Below are 26,498 nucleotides of genomic sequence, written 5' to 3'. Positions count from 1 at the left end.
TTTTAAATCTATCAATTCCTTGACATACTGTCCAGTTAATTAATAATTTGTTTTCTTGTCTATTTTAACAGCTGCATCATCCAGGGTACACATCATTTCCATTCAAGGGACTTAAAAGTGCACAAGTGCAGTAATCTGACTGTGACAATACATGCAGTAATACATACTCTAAAACAGGTATGGACGTTTTTTACATTGTGTTTGCTGTCATGTACCTCCACTTTGACTTTTGAATGTGAATATTCCTTTTGTCCCCGAGGACTCATAACTAAATTAGCAAATGGCATGACAAAATATTATTCTTTGTGTAGATGAATATAATCTAGTTCATGAGTAAGTTCAAACTAAAAATGTGTAAATTTAGACGCATACCAAACTGTGGACACACTTTTTTAACATCCAATGGCAGTAAAAAGGCTTTCACAAAATGACTAAACTATTCAGCAATCGTTCAAATGATTTCAATAAGCATCAGGTGTCTTTAAACCATTAATGTATGTTTGAATGTATTGTAAACATACAGTTAAATACTGTGGGTAACCTGTGTGCACATATGACCAGGAGAGTCCTTTCAAAGGATGTGATTATAACTTGATCATCTTACATCTGACCAAAACAAACCTTTTAAATTGAAGCACAGGTTATTAAGAAAACGCCTCATGACTCTGACTTTGTATGAGTTTCTCTCCTGCCGGAATCCTTACTTCATTGTTACATGTAGATGCCATTAAAGCTGTGCACTGTGTGAAGCTATGTACTTCCAATGAATATTAGACAAAGATTGTGTCTGTTTCAAGGAGAAAATCGGGTTGAAATAAAAAGAAATGGATGAAAGAGAGAGAGAGAGATGTTAGAAAGTGTGAGGCTTTCAGGGAGAAGAGCACTTCTACTGCAGTAACCATAATCTTCTTGGAGCCATAACAAGAGCAATGAATTGTCTCTTTAACCACTCAAAGATCAGTCTTGAGCAAAATAATTATACATGTTTTGTATGTATATGTAATTTGATTTTGACAATGGAAAATAAATATTTACAGTTGAAATCAAATGTACTTGTGTATTACTTCTTGCACCATTTATTTTGGGGGTAAATAATTGAATCAGACAGTTCAAGCTTTAACGTATATTGAATGACTTGGTCCACTAGGTGGAGGTAAAGTCACAATTATTTCTAGTACATTATACCGATGAGGACTGTCCCTTTAAATAGTACAATAATAGCATAAGACTTATCAAACTATATCATCGCTGTAAGAAAGAAAAACACCAGGCCCAGGATCCTGGAGAGTAAACACCTGAGAAATCGAAAATGTGTCCTTTTCTCCCAATCTCTTTGAGCTTTTTCCACTTGCATAGGACTCTCCCTCCCTCCTTGTCCCTCAACCCTCCCCCCTTTTTTCCCCAAGGGGAGAACGCAGTGTGCACATCTGGAGGTGATTCTGTGTGCAAAGGAGTAGCCTGTGGGAAGGGCACGAGGTTAAAGATGCACTGCACCCTGTATGTATATATCTATGTGTGCATGTGTGCCTTAAGGGTGTCATATGATCCTGTCTTCAAAACTCTCCTGATTACAAACAGCTGGCGGGCTGTGGCCTGGACCAATCAGATGAGCTGCTGGCCATTACATCAGGTGGAAGAAAACGTAGGAACTTTTCAATGGAATTGAGGCCATGAATTTCTATCCTGTGAGCATGAATTAATCAAAACATTGGGACGTTTTAATTAAATCAAATGGGAATGCTACATCACACATGCACAAATTAGTATATTATTACCACTATATATTCCTATATTTCTTTCTCTCCATTGACACGACAAAGCTCTAAATTTAAAAATATTTTGTTAAGCTAAATTTCCTTCAAAAGAAGGAAAAAGAGTATTTTGGCAGTGGCACACACAAAATCCTTTGTACTCTTGATGGGATCGTCCCCGTGCAACTAGCTTGTTGTTTTATTCATTCAATAAAAGTTATAGAGAGTTTATAGAGAGGTTTTCCTTCCACGGCGTTCTCCGGTGCGATGGTGCCCTTTCTGGAGCTTTGTAGTACAGCATTGGACAACTGTGGGGGTTGTTAAGCTTATTTAAAATGTTTCATCCAACAATAAATATTTTCCCTGTTGTTTCTACTGTTAGCTGAAGCCTACGGGGGGGCATCCCATAGTTATTCCGTAATGCATTGGGTAAAGTCTGCTGACAGATCAGATGCTGTGTTGCTGATCTCAGAGGTCACGCACAACGGAATAACATGACACTCACCAAGCTAAAGTATCATGTAGATCTGTTATGTTTGGAAAGCAACCAAATGATGATAATAACAATGTTGTGAGTGGCTTGTAGACCCCTGTTTGCACTTGGATATTATTGGGAGTTACATCTGTGGCATCTGTAATGAAATCTTTTTTTATCCGTGTTGGCTACAATGTTTATTTTGTTCCGCTGATCACCAAGGCCTAAAAGAGCAAATTTCAAAAGCAAAAAAATCAAATTTACAATTGTGTTACGTGTGATTGCAATACTTCTTGAGATTTGATTTCCATTTCTTTTCTTTTGTATCCGTGGTGAATCAACCATTTATACATCTGCACGGAGAATACTGTAGCGTTGATATTCTTGACTTGAAAAAACAAGAAAGAAAATGATGTTCATTGCGGTTCTGAGGTTATACATACATCATTAAAGGAGATCAGGCAAACCAAAATAGTAAAAATAGCTTGGATGTCAAATGGTTTAAAAACGAACAGGAAGTGTCCATGTATGAAGTGAGTCTTGCTTGAGATATAAATAGAGGAATGAAAGTTCCAATTACATATTACATATATACGTATGGAAATGAGTAGACTGAGGAAAATATTTATAAAATATTTTTAAATCTGTTAAGAATAATGTATTTACATATGTATCTGTTATTGGAGAACTTATTTTAGTCAAGGAATACATTTTAGAACTATTTAGCTCTATAAGTTTTAATTAAGTTATTTCTGTTAGCTATATTTTCCAAAGGTGTGCAAGCAAATTTTTAATTTGGTTAAATCACTTTACCCGTGAAATTAGCACACTTATGTGTATATGACCGAGCCAACCGAACTATTATTACTAAGACCTTTAATTGCTCTGCTATGAATAGTACAAAGTCCTAATCTTCTTTGCACTTGCAGAGATGACTTGGTGATGTTTAAATCTCCTACATTTAACATTTTGATTCTGAAAGGAATACAAATATAAACAATAATTAGGGCCGAATGTTTTTTCTGGTCACAACAACAACAATAACCTCCCACAAACTGAAAAACTAAATTGTTGGTCATGTGTAAGCTCCAACCAAAACAAGCCAGTTTGTCTCCTTTTCCTTCCCTGTGCTTCTATTCGACTGAGCTGTCCTCTTTTCTCTCTGAACAGGGGGGGGGGGGGGGGGGGGCTCTCAGCTCGTCCCTCCCCTCCATCAATCTCTGTCATAAATCTGTCAAGCGGAGAGAAAGGCAACTGCTGAATACAGATTTGTCAGCAATTAATCTAACCTCTATTACTAGACTTGGATATTGTGTTCTCTATACTAGAGAACAATGAGCCACTCTAACATGGAGCACCGTGCGCATCTGTGTGTGGTGTGCAGGCCTGTGTGTGTGTGTGTGTGTGTGTGTGTGTGTGTGTGTGTGTGTCCATGCATGCATGCGGTAAGCTTTCTTAGGAGGTGTTTCAATTGTTTTGTCAATTAAATATACACAATCGTCACATTTTCTTGCACAGCATTTATTGACTATGTTTTATTGCCATTCTTTAAAAGAAAATTACATGGCAGGTTTATTTAACATTGGAAATACATCACCTACAGTTTGCCAAATGCGAGGCTGACTATTTGATCTTCTGCACGTGAGGAACATGTAGGACACATAATGAGTAAGTATGTGCGTACGCTGGTGTGCTGGTGTGTGTGTGTGTGGGTGTGCATATCAACGTGCTATTTAAATGTCTCATTGATTTTCTTATGGATGCAGATTAAAGTCAATATCATGTTTCCTCGACAACAACCCAACAAAATCTTCTAGCAAATAATAATATGTATTTATACCTGCCCCCTACCTATAAAGGGGTTTTCACCTATTTCTTATTTTCAACCAAACCCATGAAAATAAGAAAAATAACAACTCGCTGTCTCTCAACACTTTGACCTTTCTACCATGAAGACATACATCTTTGGAGATACATTGGCTCACAAATACTGTAAACTATAGAAGTAAATAATGCTGAGCACTGTACTTTGTAGCAAATGTAACCAAACCGAAGTAGATTTTCAACCTTGGATTAATACAACGGTGGTGCTCCAGCAATGTGTAGCAGATGGACATGTGTCCATGTCTGTCTGACTCACTGGTGTGTTTTTAAATAGCTTTTTAGCAACAATACAACTCTATGGCAGAGAGATATAACATAAAATGATTCATAAAGTACAAGTACACTTGGCTGACAGTGTCATTGCCTGTGGGAAACAATACACCCATTTCCTGTTCTTTTTCCAAAGATGTCCTGTTCCTGTTTTTCCCTCCTTAACCCCCCTCCCCACCTCTCTCTCCATGCTGCTCTCCATCACTCATAATTCCCCATTATTATATGTACATGTAAACATTGGTATGTGGGAATGAACATTGTTATCCAGCTATTCAACTCTGCAGCTACAAAATCATTCGTTTTTTGAAGTTGTGGGTCTTCCCCCCCCCCCCCCCCCCGATGGACCCTATTACCGCTTCCCAAGTACACACACACACACACACACACACACACACACACATACATAATCATCATTACTGGGACAGTTCAGTGGAGCAGTAGGTCAGTGCTCAGCTGCTTGGGACTGAATTAGAGTGCCAAACAGCTGAGCTTCTCTGGGGTGCTATCATGTGACCTATCCCACATACAGGGCCAAAGGGACCCACGTGTAGAGTTACCATGTCCTGTTTCCAGCAGGGCCGATATGTGTGTGTGTGTGTTCGTGTAATAATCTGTTTCCCTTTGTGCTGTACCTGTTCCAGTGGTTGAGATGTAAAGGGGATGCCTCTCTTGTGTCCCTCTGCCAGTAAATTTGCTCTCCAACCTGCTGATAGCTGTGCACACACACGCTGACCTCCCCACAACTACGTTTATAAAAGAGGTTTTAAAATCTTTTTTTCACCTCTTAGTGTGGACAGACGTAACCGCATATACGATAGCAGTAGACGTCATTACGTCTTAGCAGTTACAACGTATCCTTTCTAGATTTCCAGTTCATTAGAAAGTACATTTGATTTGTTTGAGAGGAATAGAGCTAGACTTGCAGCCTTGTAAATAGGTATTAAAAACAAAACTTTCCACAAAATGTGACTGTTTAGTATACAGAGGTGTGGATTTTCAAGCACAGCCTTTTATACCATACGTTTTCACCAGCCCCCACATAAACAGTGTATTTGAATAGTCATGTGATATTCATTGGAAATGATCATAAACATAAATGTACTAGTGGGGAGGTAGCCTCACTGACACGCTTTGGGCCACACGGCTAGAAGGGGGGGTTGTTTCTGACATAACAAGAGACCACATCTGGGGGCTTCACTTCAGCAGTGAATTTGTATCAAACAGCCTATTTTATCTATGATGAAAAGAAAAGCATCCACAGCACATTTAGCATTGTTTAGATGTATTGTTTCCTGGCCTACACAAAAACAGCGTGGCTGTTTTCAGTGTTCGTCAGCAAAGCAGGTAAAGGAAAAAGAGCTGAGCACGGCATTATTCAGTACTGCTCACCTGATGAAAGGTATTGTGACAAACCTTAGCCCCCCACTACTTTATTGGTCAAAAAACGCATGGTACTCTCAGACATTAGTCCAGTAGACTTTAGGACTTACACTCTATCTCCACTAATCAGATAGACGAGATTCATTAAAAATGTCTTGCATAAAAGCTCTTGTTGTAATTAAAGTAAAGTGAGCTGCAAAACACCCCCTTCTAAAACACAGCTCACACATGTCAAACATGTGCCTGTGGGTGTGTTTGTGTGTGTGTGTGCACGTGTGTCTGTGCATGGGTGCATGGGTGCATACGTGTGTGTGTGTGTGTGTATGTTTAGGGCCAACAGCACGGGCAGTGTGTCCTACGGGGCCATGGCTGTTTACAGGGTAGTAACATGAGGAGTGGCCCAGCTTGTCCTGCCTCCACTGCTTACTCCATAACTCTAAATGCAGAACCACAGCTGTGTCTCTATTTGTATGAGGAGCAAAATAACGGCTGAAGTGAAAGACTTAAATGAGCCTCTGAAAAGAAAATTAAATCAAAATACCATTATCATTTATATACAATATCAGATATTCACAAGATGTGAAGAAGGTGAAGCAATTTTAGTGAAAGGGTTGAGGCCAATGTGGAGGTCATTTACTGTTGCCCATGCACAGTGTGAGTGTGTGTGTGTGTATAAGGGGGGATGGGGTAACACAAGAATTAGGTAATATTGACATGGTTGTTTCAACTCCACCCTCCCAGCACCACTAAGATCAATGTATCAGATCAATAGAAGTCATTGACAATAACTGAACTTCTCATGTGTTCACTGAAGTGGAAAATTCACTATTTCTCAGTAGCTTGTGGCCCATATGCTCGTTCATCACGCAAAAGGTCCACAATAAGCATCCGCACTTCAAATGAGATCATGCGAAACATGCATAAATGCAGATATTCTTACATGCACAAGCGCACGCACACACAGCAGGGGGAAACAGGCGGTGCTGTGACACTGCATGATTGGTCACTTTTTCCCTCTCTCTCTCTCCCTTCCTGCTGAAATAGTTTTAACAAAAGACAAGGAGAAGGAGGAGGGGGAAGGGTGGCGAGTTTGGGGGAGGGGATGTATGCGCTGCTCTGTTGTCACTGAGAGAGGGGGGAGGGAGAAGGGAGCTGGAGGGCGAGCGAGGGAGTGCAGGAGAGAAGGATAGAGTACCAGAAGAGAGTACAAGGCTCTCACATGCACACACACATACACACATACACACACACACACACACAAACAAGACTCATACACAGATTTATGTCAGCTCCCCTGATGTACGTGGATTACTTTCCAAATTGAACCACTCATCAAGCCAATCAAGGCATGATCAGGTCTGTACAAGTTTTTGCTCACTTGCTGAAAAAGATGTTGCTTTTATCTCCTTTCAGCAGTAATGACATTGTCTCTGCAGCTTCCTGGACATTCCTGTCATTCTAAATACTCTCTATTCTCTATTTATGTGTGAAATGCCCTCATTTTGGTGCTGCTTCTTCAGCTGTACTTGCAGTGGTGTATGATATATGTAGAAGGAGGTTACATGTCTATGCACAGTCATTATTTATTTTGTGTAAATGTTATGCTATGTTAGACATGATTGCTCTGCAGAGACTACAAAATTCCTCTTCCTGTCGTGGTTTGTATTGTTTGTGTTGAAACATGGGAAGCTTCAAAGAAGTAGGAACTTGTCTCCGCTTGCCGTGCGGTTTTGTGGTCAGTGAGTAAAAGCCCCCTTTCTCTGTCAGGGCATTTAGCTTCAAACTCTGATCGGTAGCTCACACACGTGTGTAAACATAAACAGAGAGAAATACTGAGGAAAGCAAATGTGAGCACATGAGAAGCTCTATTGTTATTGCTTATAAGTTATTTTTTACAATTTAGTCTTTTTAATAGTGCAGTCAATAGGTAACAAATTCATACGTTTCTAATTCTCTCATAATGTCCCCATGATTAAGCTTTTAATGGCTGCCACTAAAATAAACATCAGTTCTTAGTCACTGTTCCTTGCGGCTCTGACACTTGTGTGTGTGTGTGTGTGTGTGTGTGTGTTCCTCCGTTGGCAGCGTCTCGGAGCGGTGTTAAACTGTGAAATGAACCATGGAGGGGTCCAAGGGGCCAGTCACTAGCCGATCCAACAGCCGCACAATCACCAGCAGCAGCAGGGGAAGTCCGAGGAGGACCCACAGCATGCAGCTTGGCCCACACTAGCACCAAGTGGACCTCTCCTCTCACCTGGGGCCGGGGCTGCAGAATGCTCAGTCCTGTCACCCCATACAGTGAGTCTGCACTTCTGTTTCCTTGTTCTCTTTAATGTCGTGTTCACTGATGGATTTATTTGGCGTGTTGTTAGTGAACACTTCCAGCATTATTTGGTTTTAAGTCCGCTCCTCTTTTGTTCAGGACTCATCTTCTGTGTCTCAGTAGAGGGGAGTGAGGGGTCTCTTAGAAGTAGTTTTGAGAATGCCGACATGCCAATGACTTTAACAGCTGAGTCTGCAGGCTTTGCATTGAGGAATTTCACAGAAAATGTTCAGTTGATGTTTTTTTCAGGCCCTACATGTAGAGTAACAATTTTCCAAAGCACCACTAATGTCAAAGAGCAACATAAACATAGTGAGGGAGTGCAATGTTAAGTCGATTCAGAACTTTACAGTCTTTATGTTGATTTTATTATTATTTTCAATAATAGCACTTGATGTTCCGGGGGAAAGCCGAACTGTGTTCAATGTGTGCAACATTAGTGTTTAAAAGCAGACTAAATCACACAAATCTGTGACCCATTGCCGTATAGGCCTGGCTTGTATATGTGCTTATCATGGGAGGTTGCTATCCAGGCTGATGAATATCCTTTATATTGATTGACCGGGCTATTGATTAGGCCAAGCTTTAACAGGATTACAACGCTAACCTGATTGGAATAATGCAACAGGAATTTACTATTCTAAAGAGCCACCAACACATATACAGAAACAAACAGTGGAAAACAGAACAGAAGGAAAGAGTTTTCAGAGCAGACGGAGGTTTTGGTAACGTACATCCGTTAAATTCCTCCCTCAAAAAGACTCAGCTTCTCGTTAAATTTCTTCCCAGCGAAGATTTAAATACCCACAACCCAATGAAGCATTTTTTTTTTACAACCACAATGAATGAAACCTCACACACACAAACACACTCACACAAACTAGTAAACATCCCAGTCAGCTACACCTCATTACAGTCTTTGTCCGTAATGATGATTAGCAGTTTTAGCCCTTTCTAGCGTTCAGTTACCAGGGTGAAACGATTCTGTGAATGAAAGACAGATCGTTAGTAACCTGGTGTCAGCAGCTACTCATTAGTCCTGTATAGAGGGACAAATAAACATCACCCTCCATTCACACACACACACACACACACACACGCGCACGCACATTAGTCCTTCATAGTGATCATGACAGCTTGTTAAGCAAATTGTAGCACACCTTAGATCCTCATTAGGTGTTATAGTAAAGACTTGCGCTGCTGCTGGTTGTAAAATGACCGAGAAAGAGCAAAGTGAAGGGCAGATGGAGGGGACGTGAGGAGGGACTGGTCAGCTGCAGCCTGATATATGAGTGGACACAATAAGCAAAGAGGGGCCAGGCCGCCCTCTGCCACATGTGTGTGAGCTAAAGGAGCGGGGGAGGGTAAAACTGACCACACAGGCTCGGACACATGGTCCCATTTCTCTCTGCAGCAAGGAGAGAAATAGTGAGACTCACGAAGGGAAGGCTTTTTTCTTTTTAATCAGAGTAAAAATAAGGTAAAAAGATTTAGTGAGAGGAAAAGGAGGATCAAATTGCATAAAAACGTTAAAATAGTTTCTTGGTTCGAGGTAAATATGTGTTATGTGTTTGAATGACAAAAGCTGCATTCTTAATAAAATTGTGGTGTGATTTGTAGTTTATTTCTAAGCTATAGATGTGCAAAACCTGAATCAGATATGGAACCGGAGTTGATTGGCTGACAGCCTGGTGGACCGTGCAGGCCTGACCAAAAGGGGGAAGGGGGAAGAGGACGAAGGGTATCCTCAGCCGAACCTCTTTCCCACTGGCTATAGAACTTAGACTATGGCCAATTTTTTACATAACAACCCCAGATTTACTCTGTAAGCAAGGACAGAGAGCGTGTGTGAAATGTGGCGGTGCGATTTCTCTTCTGATGTGTTGGGTATTGATCTCAGAAGCAGTGGTGTGAATTAACTCTAACTAAAACAAATTGCCCAATAATGTACAAACAGCTGATAGGGTCATTCATCAGCACTGTGAGTATGCACGTTTTCTCCCTCCCTACCTTTAGCAGGAGAGTGGCTGGTGCATGGTGTGCGTATGGAGAGGATATGTGCTCTGCACATAGATCTCAGGTTAGATTCCTGGCATTCCAGCCGCCTGACTCAACCGATAGATAACCAGCAGCCCCTCTGCCTGTTGGCCAGCTGGAGCCACACGTTGCACCAAAAGCACATCATAGGAGTTTGCGTGAGTCCGTGAGTGCATTTAGGTGTGTGTACTTCCGAGGGAATCTAAGTATTTGTTTACCGCGAGGGGAGTAAAAAGCTCTGACAGAGAAAGATTCAGCTCCAGAAGGGTGTTTTTGAGTTTCCACTCCCTGGCAAGGCCCCTCTGATGCCTCACAACCCCCAAATCCCCATTCCTGTTCGCCCCTTCCCCCACACGGACTTTCATCTAATTAACCCCTAATTACTCATACTGACCATGCAGTGGACCACGAGTCAAGCCACACACAGAACACAGCCATGACTTGCATTATTGTACTTCCTTGAAAGACTAAACAATTTGATGCACGTGTTACTCATGCTATAAAAATCCCATAGATGTTTTGGTGGAGGTTGTTGACAGCTCATTGCAGAGTTAACAGGGGGAGTAACTGTCCATCTGTTTAGTGCGTGGATCAGGCTTCCTTTTACACGCTGTTGCCCCCATGTGAACATTTTGCTTTATGGTGAAACCTGACGCCATGTAGCAACGATTAAAAGGTCTTGATTAGGATAGAGGAGCTTACTGCAGTGCTGTAATTTTCCATCACTTCCTTCTGTGGGTAGCTCAAATGAGACTTACTTGCTTGTGTCACACACACACACACACACACTTTTTTAAGTGTTATACATGTGGCAGCTATAGCTTACTGTGGTGTTTCTTTTGATTCCCAGAGAAATGTAGACTTACCTGCGCCTCTAACAACGTTTATACAAAACAGCATGTAATGGTCTGCTTGGGATCTTAGTGTTTCCTTGTAACCTCGTTATTCCACATCCGCTCTTGCCTCAAAAAGTGCAGTGCTCTCACTAGGTTGTTGCAGGAGTGAGGTTGGTAATTCAACAGTACATTGTATGTTTATCTTATATTCAGAAATATTCAGCAGTCTAGGTCTTAGAACCAATTGTGTCTAGAATAATAAAGCATCTTCTATAGGGAATGTCATGTGAACATAACTAGCTAAATGCATACATGCATATATTGGTCACATGACAAAGAAAGCAGTTACAGTACAATACATACATTTTAAGTAGAGTTACTGTATGTCGTTTTTTATACCAACACTCCCATAAGCCTTGTGTGCTTTAATCCTTCATTAGTCTCATTTAATTGGTTCTTAACCGTCAAAACCTTCTCCAGTTCACTATTCCATCATATGATCTCAGAAAGATCCTCAGTTTTCACATTATTTCGCTGCATTATGATGAGTATTCTGGTTATCTTCCTCTCTCTAATGGTCACATTCATTTGTGTAATTTTTACAGAGGCATCAGTATTAACTTGATACCTCATTTGACCACGATCAGGAAGGGATATTGGTCTCCTCACGGAGAGAAAAAAAACAATAATTACGGAGTGGATAAACGCTCCCTCTTCAGAAGATGTTGTGAAGGACTCTTTTGTTTATTATTTCAATTTCTTCAGACGAACCTTTTGGGGCTTGGATATTGACATCAATGACTGAGACCTTTGGCTGCGTCTGCATTGAAAAATCTTTGCAGCAGTCGCTTCCCAGTAGGCATTGGGTTGGGTTTTAGCAGGCTTAGGGGCTCTCTATCCCTGTGCCCAGCAGACCCACTTACTAATGCAACCATGATCTGTAGATTACTGAAGGGTTCCTGGCTGATTATCAACAATTAAAATAATTGTTATTTAGACAACCACAACACGTTTCTTATGGCGGGAAGACAATCATCCATGGTACACACAGTCTTCTGTCAGATTGAAGAGATGAAGATTCCTTGAGGGACAGATAATATAGAATGATTGATGATGATAGAAAGTACTTTAATCAAAAGTTACAATGTCATTTTCTTTATGTAAAACTGAAATGAGATGTATGAAAGAACTGTTTAATCAATCAAAGGCAAAACGACAGCTTAAGTCAGGAAAGTACTATTTTTTTGCAATTTTTTGGGAAATATTTCAAACAAGCATACTAACAGAGGCCTTATTCGTCTTTCCCTGTTGGTGAAACTGAAACCAAAGCAGTCACTTTTTTCCTCTATGCTGTAAGAGAGAAACCCCTCCGGCTCAAGCCTGGGATTGGGACATTTTAATAATACTCTGCAATGCATGGAATGTCACCCTAATGCCAGTTCAAAAAGAAAAGGCCTGCAAAAGCCAATCAAAGCCCACAACCACTAAAGCAGTGGATTACTTGTATGTGTATGTTCATATAATCACATGTGACATCTGACTTTTTCTACTGCTCAATTAGACACTTTTTAACAGTGTTCATATAGATGTGGTGGTCCATTCTCCCTGTAGACTATAATGACCCCCCACACCCTCTCCCCCTTCACCCATGCACACACACCTCCTATTCGCCCCGTGCAGCAGACCCCTGAGGTTTGGGCTGAATTAGATCACACGCTCGGTGGGGGTGGCTTTGTGGACTAAGAGAGTCACAGAGAGACAACAATGGCCCTAATGTGAGTGAGGAAAATGTAGAGGGCAGCTCGCAGGCTTATCGTCGTGGAGACCAGGCTGGAGGCTATGTTGCCGCCTTCATATAGAGATTAGAGCAGTTGTCCCCTGCCTGGATGAGACCGTGTAGAAGTGAACAGGCTAAGCATTGACATGATTTTGGAAAAAGGGTCAGCTAGCCATTATGATTACAAGAGAAGATGTTCATACCACCTGATTCTTTATGTGTCTTTTGAGTTTTGGATGACAGAAGAGGAGAAATACCTCAAATATCAGGTTCAGAAAAAAACTATAAATATTGTATGTTTTTGTCATTTTAAAACTTAAAACTTGTTTTTCACATTTGTGTGGATTAACTCAGCTGTGGCCTTATTTCTGACAGGTCTGTTAAAGATGCACTGGTCCCCAGAGCACACCGCCCCCTTATCTCAGTGGCCTGAGCAGCACCTGGATGTCACCTCTACCACTTCACCGCCGTCTGCCCACAAACACGACCCTTACTCCGCAGCTGGTCGCCGGAGCTACGCCCCCGCAGGTTACCCATGGGCCAGTGATGACATATCAGCCTTAACTGCTTCTTCTCTGCTCAAACGCTATGCTGAGAAGTACTCAGGGCTGGAGCTTTCCTATGAACGCCCTCCCACAGGGGCCTACTCAGAGCCTGGAACTTTCATGAAAACTGAATCGGAGCCATGGGCTCTGGTTCAGGGCATGGACTGTTACCCTGGACTGGAGGCATTAACCGGCACCAAGGTAGGCTCTGCATCTGTGGGCATCCCAGCCACAGGAAGTGTGACGGTAGTGAGTAGCAACTTGGCGTCTGAGCCGGGCTACAGCGGCGCTGGCTCCTGCAACGCCCCGTCATCTCAGGAATACCCTCCTGCGTACAACAGCACCTACCTGTCTTCAGGCTACTGCCCTCAGCCCAGCCCAGCACTTCCCCCTGCCCCTCTGCACTCATTGCAGGCCACATCCACTCTAGTGCCCAGCTACAGCGCCAGTACTCCTATCTACAACTACCCTGCAGGGTGCTACCCCCAAACCAGCCTGTCCTCTGGATACAGCCACCACAGTGCCTCCTATTTGCCCCCTGGGATTAGTGCCCCGACTCCTCTGGCCCCACGGCCCACCATGGCGGGGGGCAGTTACAGCTACCCGTCTCACGGCCTCGGAGGGAGCTCCGAGGGAGGCGTGCCACTGAAACGCAAGGCCTTTGAGATGGCAGAGGACGGACAGGAGGGGGCGGAGGTGGAGGGATCGCGCTACAGAAAGTATGGGAACAGCCATAGCAAAGGTCATGGCAACGGCAACGGTTACAACATGAGCGGGTCGGCCTCAGACCCACAGGTCTACAAATCTGGAAAGCCCATGATGTCACCCCCTTATGGCGGGGCGGGGGACTACAGCCCACCATCAGGCCTGGCCGGGGAGAGTGTGTCAGGGGAGCACTCCTTCCCCCAGCAGCAGAGAATGTCCGGGAAGATACCCGCATCGCACATACGATCCGGAGACCCCGCCGCCGGGCGCTGAAAGCACTGGTCAGCATTTGAGAGGATTCACTCACACTTTGAAATCTAACCAGTTGTTGATCCAGACGGACTTGGCTCAAAAAAGGATCGTCAACGAAAGGTTTAGTTTCACTTTTGAACAAGAGGGCCCAGGACTGGTGTATCTTTTAACATTTTCACTATTCATGCTTTTCCAAAGATTCACAGCGGCATTTAGCCCGCTGAGGTTAAGGTAAGTCTTAGGGATGAGGTTAAGACGCTCACTACATAAATAGCGTTAAGGCGGTCTAAACGTATGAGTGTCGGTGTCTCTCAGGATCCTATTTATTTGCTCTGGCTACTGCGGCGGCAGCACTGCATCCACGATGTTGCTGTTGTGAAAGTTAGGTGTGATTATTTGTGGCCATTATGTATGAAAAAAGGCCTTTGACTGCAATACGTTCTACCACACCATAAGAATCATTACCAAAAAGTAAGGAAGGCAATAACTGAAATGGTGAGATCGCCATAATCCTTCAGCACAATCACTGCTACTTTACACAGCTGACTCCAAGGCGTCGAGAAATGAATGTTTCCCTGCTCGTCCCTCGGTTTGCCCTTACCGTCACTCATTGTTGACGCGTGTCAGTTTCCATGACCCCCTTTTTTTCATGTTCTTTATCTTATTCTATCCGTTGTCCTGCTTCCTGTTCTAAACTCTTAAGTTGCTGAACACATTTTTTTTTCAGTTCATACTTAACAAGCTGCTGTCAAATGATTACTTAGAATACATGAAGCCGCCCTCTAAAATTGTGTTGATGTAAAGAAGGAGGTGAGAAATAATCTAAGACTTTATGTTCATTTACAAATGTATTTAGCATTCACACCCGGATGGCGGAGTATATTCACATCGTCTTCAAAGTGTGTTGTTTACCGGTTGATCCTAAAACTACATCTGCAAATAAGGTTGCAGCTCACACATTTAAGCTATTACAATAAATAATGACAACACAAATCAACAGAACAACCAAAAAACAAAAACAAAACCAATGCTTCAGAGTGAATCCTGCTAAACTGTTCAAAGGTTGGAAAGCCTTTTTTTGTTGCTTTTGTTTGGGTGCACAGACCAAACAAAGAAGATCCCAATTCTAAAATGACATTCTTTCTCTTTCTCTTTACTTTTGCCTTTGAAAAGGATGATTTATAGTTGTGTTATTGAATACTCAGGAAGAATAATGTTACCTCAGAATGATGAAATAAGAATGTATGTTATTACCTTTGGTGTTTGTAGGGAGCTTAATGGATAAAATGGAGCCATGGCTTTTATTAAAAGCAAACATACTCTGAAAGCTTCAGGGAAACAAAGAACTTACACGGCCTTGATACTAGCAGTCGAAAACACACACACAAACACACACACACACACACAACACGCACACAACAAACACACACACACACTACTTCTTATCTCTGGGAAAATAAAACTTGAGGTTTTTGTACAAAGGCCTTTTGAATGTAATTCAGATATTTTTTTTAATAAGGACAATACATGCCATGATGTACATCAATAATGATTTTAGATATATGAAACATATTTTCTTCATGTATAGATGTAATTGTCTTATAGGTTTTGGTGCAAATATGAATGACATGTTAAGTGTTAGGGTAGTTAGCAGTGTGTTAGAGGACAAACTGTCAAAATAAAGCACTCTTGATTAACAACTGTTGACATATTACGACATACACATATTACAGTATATGCTCCTTAGTAGGTATGTTTATTAAATGTCTTGATTAATTAAATCTCCATTTTTCTATATCAGTTTATTAAAACCATTTGAAACAGTGTCCCCAGTTAATCAGCTTGATTTGAGCTCAAATATGAATTGACAACATGAAGATGGGAGAGTTTAAAGATGTTCACTGTCAGAAGAAATATAGAGAGCTGTAAAGTCGTAGCTTTGTTACTAGTCCTCCCTACATAAACTGTGCTATACAAATATCTCATTTGCAAAATTAAACAAAACCTAACTCTTAACAAAAAGAATCCCGAGAAAGTGGAAGAAAAAAAAACCTAAAAAAGATTTAGGGTATAATGCCGCTTCAGACTTAGTCAGGAAAAGTATTTTGATTTGAAATAATGTAGCTTCAAATTATGCCGGAGGGAATAAAATGAAAAATGAAAAAGGTGTTACAAAAATAAGAATGTTTCCTTATCCCCAGATGTTAAAGGTGTATAAGCGCTTAGCTACAACAATTAGATGCTCTTCGATGTCAAACAAAGAATATGATCCACATTAACTAACCCACTGCAACAACAGCATTCACTGTTTTTTGGTGTAACTCTGATTCATTGAAGTAAGTGGAGTTTAACTCAGCAAATGGTATTTCAGTGTTAACTTTGTAATTCAGTTGTACTTTTGTTGTATCTTGTACATTCTCTGTAACCATTTCTACCTCATTTTGAATACATTGTACATGGAAATATTTATTTCATGACATTTCACACGCCAGTTTTAAGAAGCAATGTTTATAATTCTTGACCTGTTTTAGTCTACCTCACTAAAGACGGTTGTGTCATTTAAATGAAGATATCACAACAACAACAAAAACGTCCCTTCTTGTCTTTTTTCTGTAAATGTTTATTGTCTTAATTATAACATGATGAGACCCTGACATTTGTTCCAAAAGTACAGACCATGTCCAACTTAATATTGCAGTATGACAGCAGCATCCCCACATTTTCTGTTTTTTTTTCCACACCTTGTATTTTAACTAGTGATAATCCTGAGATATTATATTTGATATCTTCAATTTGAATTCTTGTTAATTAATTATTTTACTAGTCTATATTTATTAATTGTAATATGTATTCCTAATACTATCCAATGAGGTCTTCCAGGAACAGCATTGCATAGTGTAATGCGAACTGTGCAATTAATATCAATTACTGAACCTAGAGCCCTCTGGTCATAAACAGTAGATCATATTAAGATAATTAAACAAATAAGAGGTAAATTAATGATTTCAAATCTACACTTACGTTGTAATGGAGGGAATCTTTCTTTCTGAACTGCCAAACCTGCTCTTAATCCCTTATCCATATAATCTCTCCAATTTTCAAATTTTAATTATTAAGAAATACTGGACCACCCAAAATTGTCGTTTCTCTTTTAAGCATTTTGTCTAAATGAATATGTTTAGCCTGAATTGTAAAACTGGTAAGAAATAAGACTGTCAAACCACGTTTGGTCCAGACCCCATTAGAAGCTCAAAAGAGCATAGAATGAAAGGACAGGAAGAGCAGAGAAGATGCTGACCTTCTCCTCTTTAACCCCGCCCCCTTTCCACAGCTTTGTTGTGTGGAGGCCGGAGGGCATGCGCTCGCGTGTGACAGATGTCCAAAACTTTTGTCCTTTCAACCACAGTGATTTCAGCACTACTGCAAAGTCCACGTAATTCGCAAAAAAAGTTATAAAATACGTTTTAAATACAACTTATCTTTAACTATAATGATGCTTAGTAACAACCGGCAAAAGTCAGTGCATCTTAAAACAAACCTATAACCACATTCCTGCCATTGCCTACAAACCTGCAATCTTTATTTAAAACTTTTGCTCAACTTCTAGTCCCATTTACTAACCTCATCAGCCAACCAGAGCAAGACCCACTTATCATTCTTAACAGCTCAAAAACATTTAAAAAGAACTGGCAATGTTTATTTCATTTAACCGGTGAAACTGTCAGGATCCGGGTCTCTCTCTCCCCTCTCCTCTGCCATATACACTCACTGTCACACTCAGTTACCCAGTAGTCTCACCTTAACGCACACACCCACTTCTCACATAGTCTTCCCACCCACCTGCCGCTCATCCCAATCAGTGCCCGCCCTGTTTGGTGTTACACCTGTTTCTTGTCCTGTCTAATCACCCTGGCTATATCTTGCATGTGTTCCCTGTGTGTCTTGTCGGATTGTTGTTTTGAGTTGAATCCGTGCCCTGTCCCGCAGCCTCAAGACTCCTCTACCTCTCACGCACAGCTTAGGTCTGCGCGCTCGATCTCCAGCGACGTGCCGCGGAGGCTACATCCGATGACGACTTCCCCGTCCGGAGGATTACTTTGTGTTTAACCGTTTGCCCAGCTGATCTCCTAGAGAGTACATTTTTGTTCTGTGTTCTACCATCGAGCTCGGCTCGTTGTTTTCGTTGAAAATTAAAACCTTAATTTTGTGACTCCCTCTGCGTGTGGATCCTTTCCGCCGATACGTGCCTCCCTGTGACAGAACAATCCGACCAGACTATGGATCCAGCAAGGGAGGAATCCATTGCCACTGCCGTAGAGTTCCAGGGAGCGATGCTGGGTCGACACCAGGAGGAATTGTCGGCAACCAGGCAGGCCGTGGAGAGCCTGGCCGCTCAGGTGAACGACCTGTCTATACGCCTCACCCAGCCCCATCCCGAGTCTCCACTTTCACTCTCTCACTCGTCGTCTCCTGAGCCCCGCATCAATAACCCCCCGTGTTACGCTGGGGAACCGGCGGAATGCAGGGCATTCCTGACGCAGTGTGAGGTGGCCTTCTCTCTGCAACCGCGGACCTATGCGGAAGACCGAGCCCGCATCGCCTATGTGATTTCCCTACTGACCGGACGCGCCCGTGAATGGGGAACCTCAGTTTGGGAGGCTGGAGGTCCCCGCTGCGGACGCTTCCTCCTCTTCAAGGAGGAGATGATAAAGGTATTTGACCAGTCAGTCTTTGGACGCGAGGCATCGCGTCTCCTGACCACCATTCGCCAGGGAAAGAGGTCCGTTGCCGACTTCGCCATAGAGTTTCGAACTCTTTCCACGACCAGCGAATGGAACGAACCCGCCTTGGTGGCCCGTTTTTTAGAGGGGCTGAACATTGAACTCAAGGAGGAGATTTACGCTCGTGGGTCACCTGACGACCTCGACACACTGATCGAGCTGGCAATCCGCCTCGATCGGTGCTTTCAACAACGACGACGAGTCCGCACTGCTGCCCCGACACCTCAAGAGTTATTTCCCCCTTTTTCCCCCGAACCTGAGCCCATGCAGCTGGGGGGCATTCGTCTCCGGCCAGAGGAGAAACAACGCCGCCTCTCAAACAGGCTATGCCTGTACTGCGGTGCGGCGGGCCACTTCGCCGCTTCATGTCAGGTAAAAGACCGGGCTCGCCAGTAGACAGAGGAGTACTGACGAGCGCGGCGGTGTCTTCATCCTCATCCAGATCCCGCACCACCCTCCCCGCCGTTCTAAGGTGGGCTGGCTCATCCGCCTCCTGTCCGGCGCTGATTGACTCGGGGGCAGAGGGAAACTTCCTAGACGAGGGATGGGCTCGGGAACACAACATTCCCCTGGTGGACTTAGAAAGACGCACCACTATATTTTCCCTGGATGGTGGAACTCTAGCTGAGGTCCATCAGGTCACCAGTCCGGTGAGTCTGACTGTCTCCGGGAACCACCAAGAGACTATTTCTTTTTTCATTTTTTGTTCCCCCTATTCCCCCATTGTCTTAGGGCACCCCTGGCTCGTCCAACATAATCCCCATATTAACTGGGTCAGGAGTACTATTTTGTCTTGGAGTCTTTCGTGTCATAGTAACTGTTTAGTGTCTGCCATCCCTGCCGTGTCCTCTGTCTCTGTTTTTCAGGAGGAGCCCGGTGATCTGACTGGCGTGCCGGAGGAGTACCACGACATGCGGGCGGTTTTCAGCCGCTCCCGGGCCGTCTCCCTGCCACCTCACCGCCCTTACGACTGTAGCATTGACCTCCTCCCTGGCACCACGCCCCCCCGCGGTAGACTATACTCTCTCTCATCACCCGAGCGAGAAGCGTTAGAGAAATATCTCTCGGAGTCGCTGGAGGCTGGAATCATTGTCCCATCCTCTTCTCCTGCCGGTGCGGGGTTCTTTTTCGTGGAAAAGAAGGACGGGTCGTTGCGTCCTTGTATTGATTACCGAGGGTTAAACGACATAACGATCAAGAATCGCTACCCCTTGCCCCTTATGTCGTCCGGGTTCGAGATCCTACAGGGCGCTAGATTCTTCACTAAGTTAGATCTGCGTAATGCGTACCACCTAGTTCGTATCAAACAGGGGGATGAGTGGAAGACCGCGTTCAATACCCATATTGGCCACTTTGAATACCGGGTCCTTCCCTTCGGATTGGCCAACGCCCCCGCGGTGTTTCAGGCACTGGTAAATGACGTCCTACGCGACATGTTAAACATCTTCGTATTTGTTTATCTGGACGACATTCTAATCTTCTCACCCTCCCTCGAGCTACACGTCCAACACGTCCGTCGGGTCTTACAGCGCCTGCTCGAGAACCGCCTGTTTGTTAAATCTGAGAAATGTGTCTTTCACTCGCATTCGGTTACATTCCTTGGGTCTGTGATCTCCGCGGGGGGAATCAGCATGGACCCCCAGAAGGTACGGGCGGTCCTCAGTTGGCCTGCCCCGGAATCTCGCGTTGCTCTCCAGCGGTTCTTGGGATTCGCTAATTTTTACAGGCGATTCATTCGCAATTTTAGTCAAGTGGCTGCCCCCTTGTCCGCACTCACGTCGACCAAATCAAGGTTTTATTGGTCAGAACCGGCGCAAGAGGCCTTCAATCGGCTTAAAAAGTTATTCACCTCCGCGCCCATTTTAGTCAACCCGGACCCCGCAAGACAATTTATTGTTGAGGTCGACGCCTCTGACGTAGGGGTTGGGGCTATTTTGTCGCAACGCTCCTCCCATGACGATAAGATCCACCCGTGCGCTTTTTTTTCGCACCGGCTCTCACCCGCGGAGCGAAACTATGACGTCGGCAACCGGGAACTATTGGCTATCCGGTTGGCGCTGGGGGAGTGGCGGCATTGGCTAGAGGGGGCCAGTGTGCCATTCATTGTCTGGACCGACCACCGGAACCTCGAATACATACGCTCCGCTAAGAGACTTAACGCGCGACAGGCCCGCTGGGCTTTATTTTTTGGCCGCTTCGACTTCTCCATCTCGTTTAGACCCGGTTCAAAGAATGTTAAACCCGATGCCCTCTCCCGTCAGTTCGATTCCACGGAGGATGCCTCAACCCTGGAGGGAATTGTTCCCCAACGCTGCGTGGTCGGAGCGGTTGTCTGGGGAGTTGAACAGACTGTTAAGAGGGCCCTGGCGCACGCCATCAGACCTCCTACTGCCCCCGAGGGGAGGCTGTTCGTCCCCGAGAACGCACGAAAGGCCGTACTCAAGTGGGGCCATGCCTCTAAACTATTCGCGCACCCCGGCGTGAAGGGCACGTTAGCCGCGATCCGTCAGAGATTCTGGTGGCCCACCAGAGAGCGTGACATACGTCGGTTCGTTGCTTCTTGCCCTGTCTGCGCGCAAACTAAGTCAAGCAACGCTCCGCCGGCGGGTCTCCTCAGACCCCTTCCCATTCCATCACGCCCGTGGTCACACATCGCGTTAGACTTTGTCACCGGTCTCCCTCCGTCCGCCGGCAACACAGTTATCCTGACGGTCGTCGATCGTTTTTCTAAGGCGGCGCACTTTATTCCACTTCCCAAATTACCGTCCGCCCGTGAGACCGCGCAGGTTATGGTCGATCATGTGTTTAAGATCCACGGTCTTCCCTTGGACGTCGTGTCCGACAGAGGGCCCCAATTTGCCTCTCTGTTTTGGAAGGAGTTCTGTCGACTAATTGGGGCTTCCCCCAGTCTGTCGTCAGGATTCCACCCACAGACCAATGGGCAAGCCGAGCGGACCAACCAGATTCTTGGGCGCATGCTACGCAGTTTGATCTCTCAGACCCCGGCGTCCTGGGCAGATCAGATTTCCTGGGCCGAGTTCGCCCATAATTCTTTACCCTCCTCCGCAACCGGTCTGTCTCCTTTTGAGAGTTGTCTCGGCTATCAACCCCCACTTTTTTCGTCACAGGAGTCGGAGACTTCTGTCCCCTCCGTGCAGGCTTTTATTCAGAGATGCAAGCGCACTTGGAGGAGAGTGAGATCCGCCCTATGTCGCACCAGAGAGCGCACTTGTAGAACTGCCAACCGCCGCCGTGTAAAGGCACCCAGATACGTTTGTGGGCAGAGGGTGTGGCTCTCCACTCGCAATCTGCCCGCACGCGAAGGCTCACGGAAACTCTTGCCTCGCTTTGTCGGTCCCTTTTCCATTGTTAAGGTCTTCAACCCGGTAACCGTTAAATTAAAGCTGCTCGGTTCGCTACGCCGGATACACCCAGTCTTCCACGTTTCGTGTCTCAAGCCTGTCATTCGTGCACCCCCCCGCCCCGCTCCCCCCCCCCCACCTCTTGACGAGGTGGACTCTATCTATAGGGTTCGTAAACTTCTGGATGTTCGTCCCCGAGGGCGGGGCCACCAGTTCCTGGTGGATTGGGAGGGGTACGGTCCTGAGGAGCGGCAGTGGATTCCGGCCCGGGACGTCCTGGACCGCTCGCTCATTGAGGACTTCTACCGGACTCGCCAGACTCCCTCCTCGGAAGCGCCTGGGGGCGCTCGTTGAGGGAGGGGTACTGTCAGGATCCGGGTCTCTCTCTCCCCTCTCCTCTGCCATATACACTCACTGTCACACTCAGTTACCCAGTAGTCTCACCTTAACGCACACACCCACTTCTCACATAGTCTTCCCACCCACCTGCCGCTCATCCCAATCAGTGCCCGCCCTGTTTGGTGTTACACCTGTTTCTTGTCCTGTCTAATCACCCTGGCTATATCTTGCATGTGTTCCCTGTGTGTCTTGTCGGATTGTTGTTTTGAGTTGAATCCGTGCCCTGTCCCGCAGCCTCAAGACTCCTCTACCTCTCACGCACAGCTTAGGTCTGCGCGCTCGATCTCCAGCGACGTGCCGCGGAGGCTACATCCGATGACGACTTCCCCGTCCGGAGGATTACTTTGTGTTTAACCGTTTGCCCAGCTGATCTCCTAGAGAGTACATTTTTGTTCTGTGTTCTACCATCGAGCTCGGCTCGTTGTTTTCGTTGAAAATTAAAACCTTAATTTTGTGACTCCCTCTGCGTGTGGATCCTTTCCGCCGATACGTGCCTCCCTGTGACAGAAACCAATTAAAGCTCCATCGGCAAAATAAATTGTCTCTGCTTGTTTAACAATTACGGTAATTTCTTCTCCAACAATAGCTGTGCCAGATAACAGGAAAAACAGTGACACCTAAAGGCTGTTATTGGAAAGTACCCTATTATAAAATAACTAACCAAAAAAAAGGTTTTGCAAAGTCATTCCCAACATGTACAAAAGAAGAACATAAATATGAGACGTTGGTAAAGTACATTACAATAAACAAATGGAAAAGGGCTTATTGTTTTTAGACTTTCAGGTTTTTGTCTTTATTTCTAATTTCAAGATGTTGTCCTTCATACCCCTACTTTGTCTACGTTTAAAAGAGGGATGTCTATGAAATTAGGGCTCTTGCGCTCCAAAGGTGAGCAGATTTCAAAGTAGTTTTTGCTTCCATGTCCCCTGTTGTGTCAAATAAGGACAAACCTACTAACTAAAACTAAATTTGTAACTTAATTTATTATATACATATGTATACAGCACCAGCCAGGGGGGTTGGAATAGATGAAAATTGCCAGATAACATTTTTTGAAATTTTAATAATTGTTTTTAGTCTGTTTGTTTGCTCAGACAGTTGAACTGGATAGATTATATAGACTTAAATGACATGTGTCATAGAAGGGAAGAAATGGTCTCAAAATGTGCATGTCATGTAGTTGACACATGTACAGAGACACAGTCACACACTTGGATGCTAATGGTTTGAATGTAATGCGCCTTTTGGAAAGGTTTGAGTTCATATCCCTCAAAACACTTGAGTATAAGTAAAGTAGGCTAGAAGCACTTGAACAAGTTGGGCTCCACTTTAGTTGAAGCAAATCACTATCAAGAAAAGGATGACCTCATCTGTCTATACACTTTATACTGCCTGTGCTTTTTAGAAATATCCCTTCAGCTGCACATTTCAGAATTTGTTTTATTAGCAATAATAGTCTCACATTTTAATTAACTCAGATGTTCCTCACTAGACCAGGGGTACATTCAAACAATGCCCCTCTGTATTAGACCATTACTTTTCCTAATGGCTCCCACCCAGTAACTCACTATCACGTTACCAGTTGGCGCGGTCACTTCAGGGCCCCTCTTGGCCTGTGAGGAACTCTTGGTTTCTTGAGGGTCGCAAGTCGTGGGTCGTCCACAAATGTCGTTCAGAAACCTGAGCTCTGAGCAAGTAATAAAATTCCTTGTATGTCCATTTACAGGTATCCTAGTTGTATGATTACATTATTGTAAATGTACTGGCTCACCAGTAAAGAATGTAGAACGTATTGTGTGAGGCCAGGCTACAAAATCTTGCTTCTAACCTCTTCATTATAATTTCAAAGATATAACAATAATACTTGGTTACTTCTAGAAGACTTTACTTTTTTGTGCATCCTGAGGCTTCAAAAAGTAACATTTTTATATCACATCCCATTTTTTGAGCTGTTGGTTTCCTGAGATATCTCCGACCAAATTTTGAATCGGTAGAAATGATTAAGCGGTCTTGAGTTATTTCCTTAAAGTCCCACTAGAGGGTGGTAGATAGCTGTAGGAAGATTTTGAGGCGTAATACTATGTGCTGGTGTTGTTAGGGCAATAGATAAAGGCTGTAATGTCTGCAGACACTTTGAGCAGCAGGGATGAATAACACAAATCACAACGCTTGGGTCGGCCAGTGGTGGCATCAATGCCCAAACAAATTATGCAAAACAAATGAACATAAATCTATCACAGGTTTTGATTCCAATTGGGCCAAACATATTTCATTTAATATTACTTTCCCAGCTATAGAAACTATGCGAGAACTGCTGAACTCAAGACATTATCCGGCCCATTCCATCATGCATATCCTCCCTACTCACAGAGTGAAACTGTGTGTACTTGTGCATTCATATATTTGACCAATGCACCTCAGTCGTTCCTCTCATCTTCTGCAGACCTGACATAGAATAAACTCATCCAGATGCTTGATCACAACAATACTGCCGTTAACATGTAATTGATTCCTTAAAGACAACGTCCCCCTGTATCCCTTACACACACTTCCTTCCCTCTGTCTGCCTCCCTCCCTCCCTGCCTCCCTCAGACAGCCTGGCAGATCACACCAATGTCCTACTTAATCCATTCCCCACTACTGCAACCCAGTGCTGCTGTTCAGATGGATGCAAGGAGGACATACACCTAAAGGGGGAAAAGACAGAGCCTGTGTGTACTGCAGAACATGTGTATGATATATAACATTATGATGGTGTATTTTGAGGAGAATCACATTTAGAAATATAAAGTATACAGCAATAAAAATGATCAAATAAATGTTTTATAATCATCCCAAACTCTTTTTAGAGCAATAGTGAACAGTTGCATTCATCAATATTTTAGACTCCTTTGATCAAACAGTGTAAGATACAGATTAAAATACACCAACAATACAATGGTGATGCCCTTCAGACGCATGCAGCACAGCAGCAGGTGAACGATAAATGCAAACCAACACATGGCTGTCTAATGTATGCCTGTGTTCATTGTTCTTGTTTAGTTTCCACCTTTAAGCTGTAGCTTACTTCCCCTCCGCTTACTTGCTGTGCTTAAGGAGGGTGCCATACAGTGCACTGTACAGTCTGAGCCTATTGGGAGCATGCTGCTGACTCAGCCCAAGCCACTGCATTCATCTATCTGCACTGCAGTGCTGTGCTGTCTCTGCTTACTTACCCCCCCCCCACCCACCCACCCCCTCCCTTCACTGCTCCTTCCCTCATTCAGTGCGCCACCTCACACACACACACCAACAGAATAGGAGGGAAGAAAGGAAAAAACACATGCACACGCGCTTTAATCGTCATTCGAGTGCTGCTGCACAACGACACACCCAACCACATCAATTCCAACACAAACGTGAACAGAGACGACGTGTTTTAGGCATTTCTGTATTTTGTGTTATTGTTGCTCAACCCTTTGCTGCTCTTTCTCTTTCCCATCCACGTCCTGTGTTGCTTTCAAGCATTTTCTCTGCCATATTTGCAATCTAAACAAGCAATTCTAGCTGGTATTGGCCAAAAAACGATACTAAATGACGTTTTCAAATCATAAACATTTAAATCTCCAGTTATCACTGGAAATGTGGTGTTTAAACAACAACATCCATTGCCAGACACGATGGAACACATTTTGCATGATAAAGTGACTTATTAACCAAAAACGACACCAGCCAGAGG

At 43.9% G+C, this 26,498-nt stretch overlaps 1 protein-coding gene across 1 annotated transcript; it reads left to right on the top strand.

Annotated features, from left to right (window-relative positions):
- Positions 1-6,909: 6,909 nt before the first annotated feature.
- Positions 6,910-16,810, top strand: si:dkey-195m11.8 (fidgetin). Its single transcript, XM_037448506.2, has 3 exons — positions 6,910-7,119; positions 7,849-8,061; positions 13,112-16,810. The coding sequence occupies exons 2-3, from the start codon at positions 8,037-8,039 to the stop codon at positions 14,257-14,259; spliced, it is 1,173 nt and encodes a 390-aa protein (XP_037304403.2). The 5' UTR covers positions 6,910-7,119; positions 7,849-8,036; the 3' UTR covers positions 14,260-16,810.
- Positions 16,811-26,498: the final 9,688 nt, after the last annotated feature.

Source organism: Pungitius pungitius, chromosome 8, assembly GCF_949316345.1.
Source record: "Pungitius pungitius chromosome 8, fPunPun2.1, whole genome shotgun sequence".
Classification (NCBI taxonomy): domain Eukaryota; kingdom Metazoa; phylum Chordata; class Actinopteri; order Perciformes; family Gasterosteidae; genus Pungitius; species Pungitius pungitius.
The sequence above is the reverse complement of the archived record's forward strand: the minus strand, read 5'-3'. Positions and strand labels throughout refer to the sequence as shown.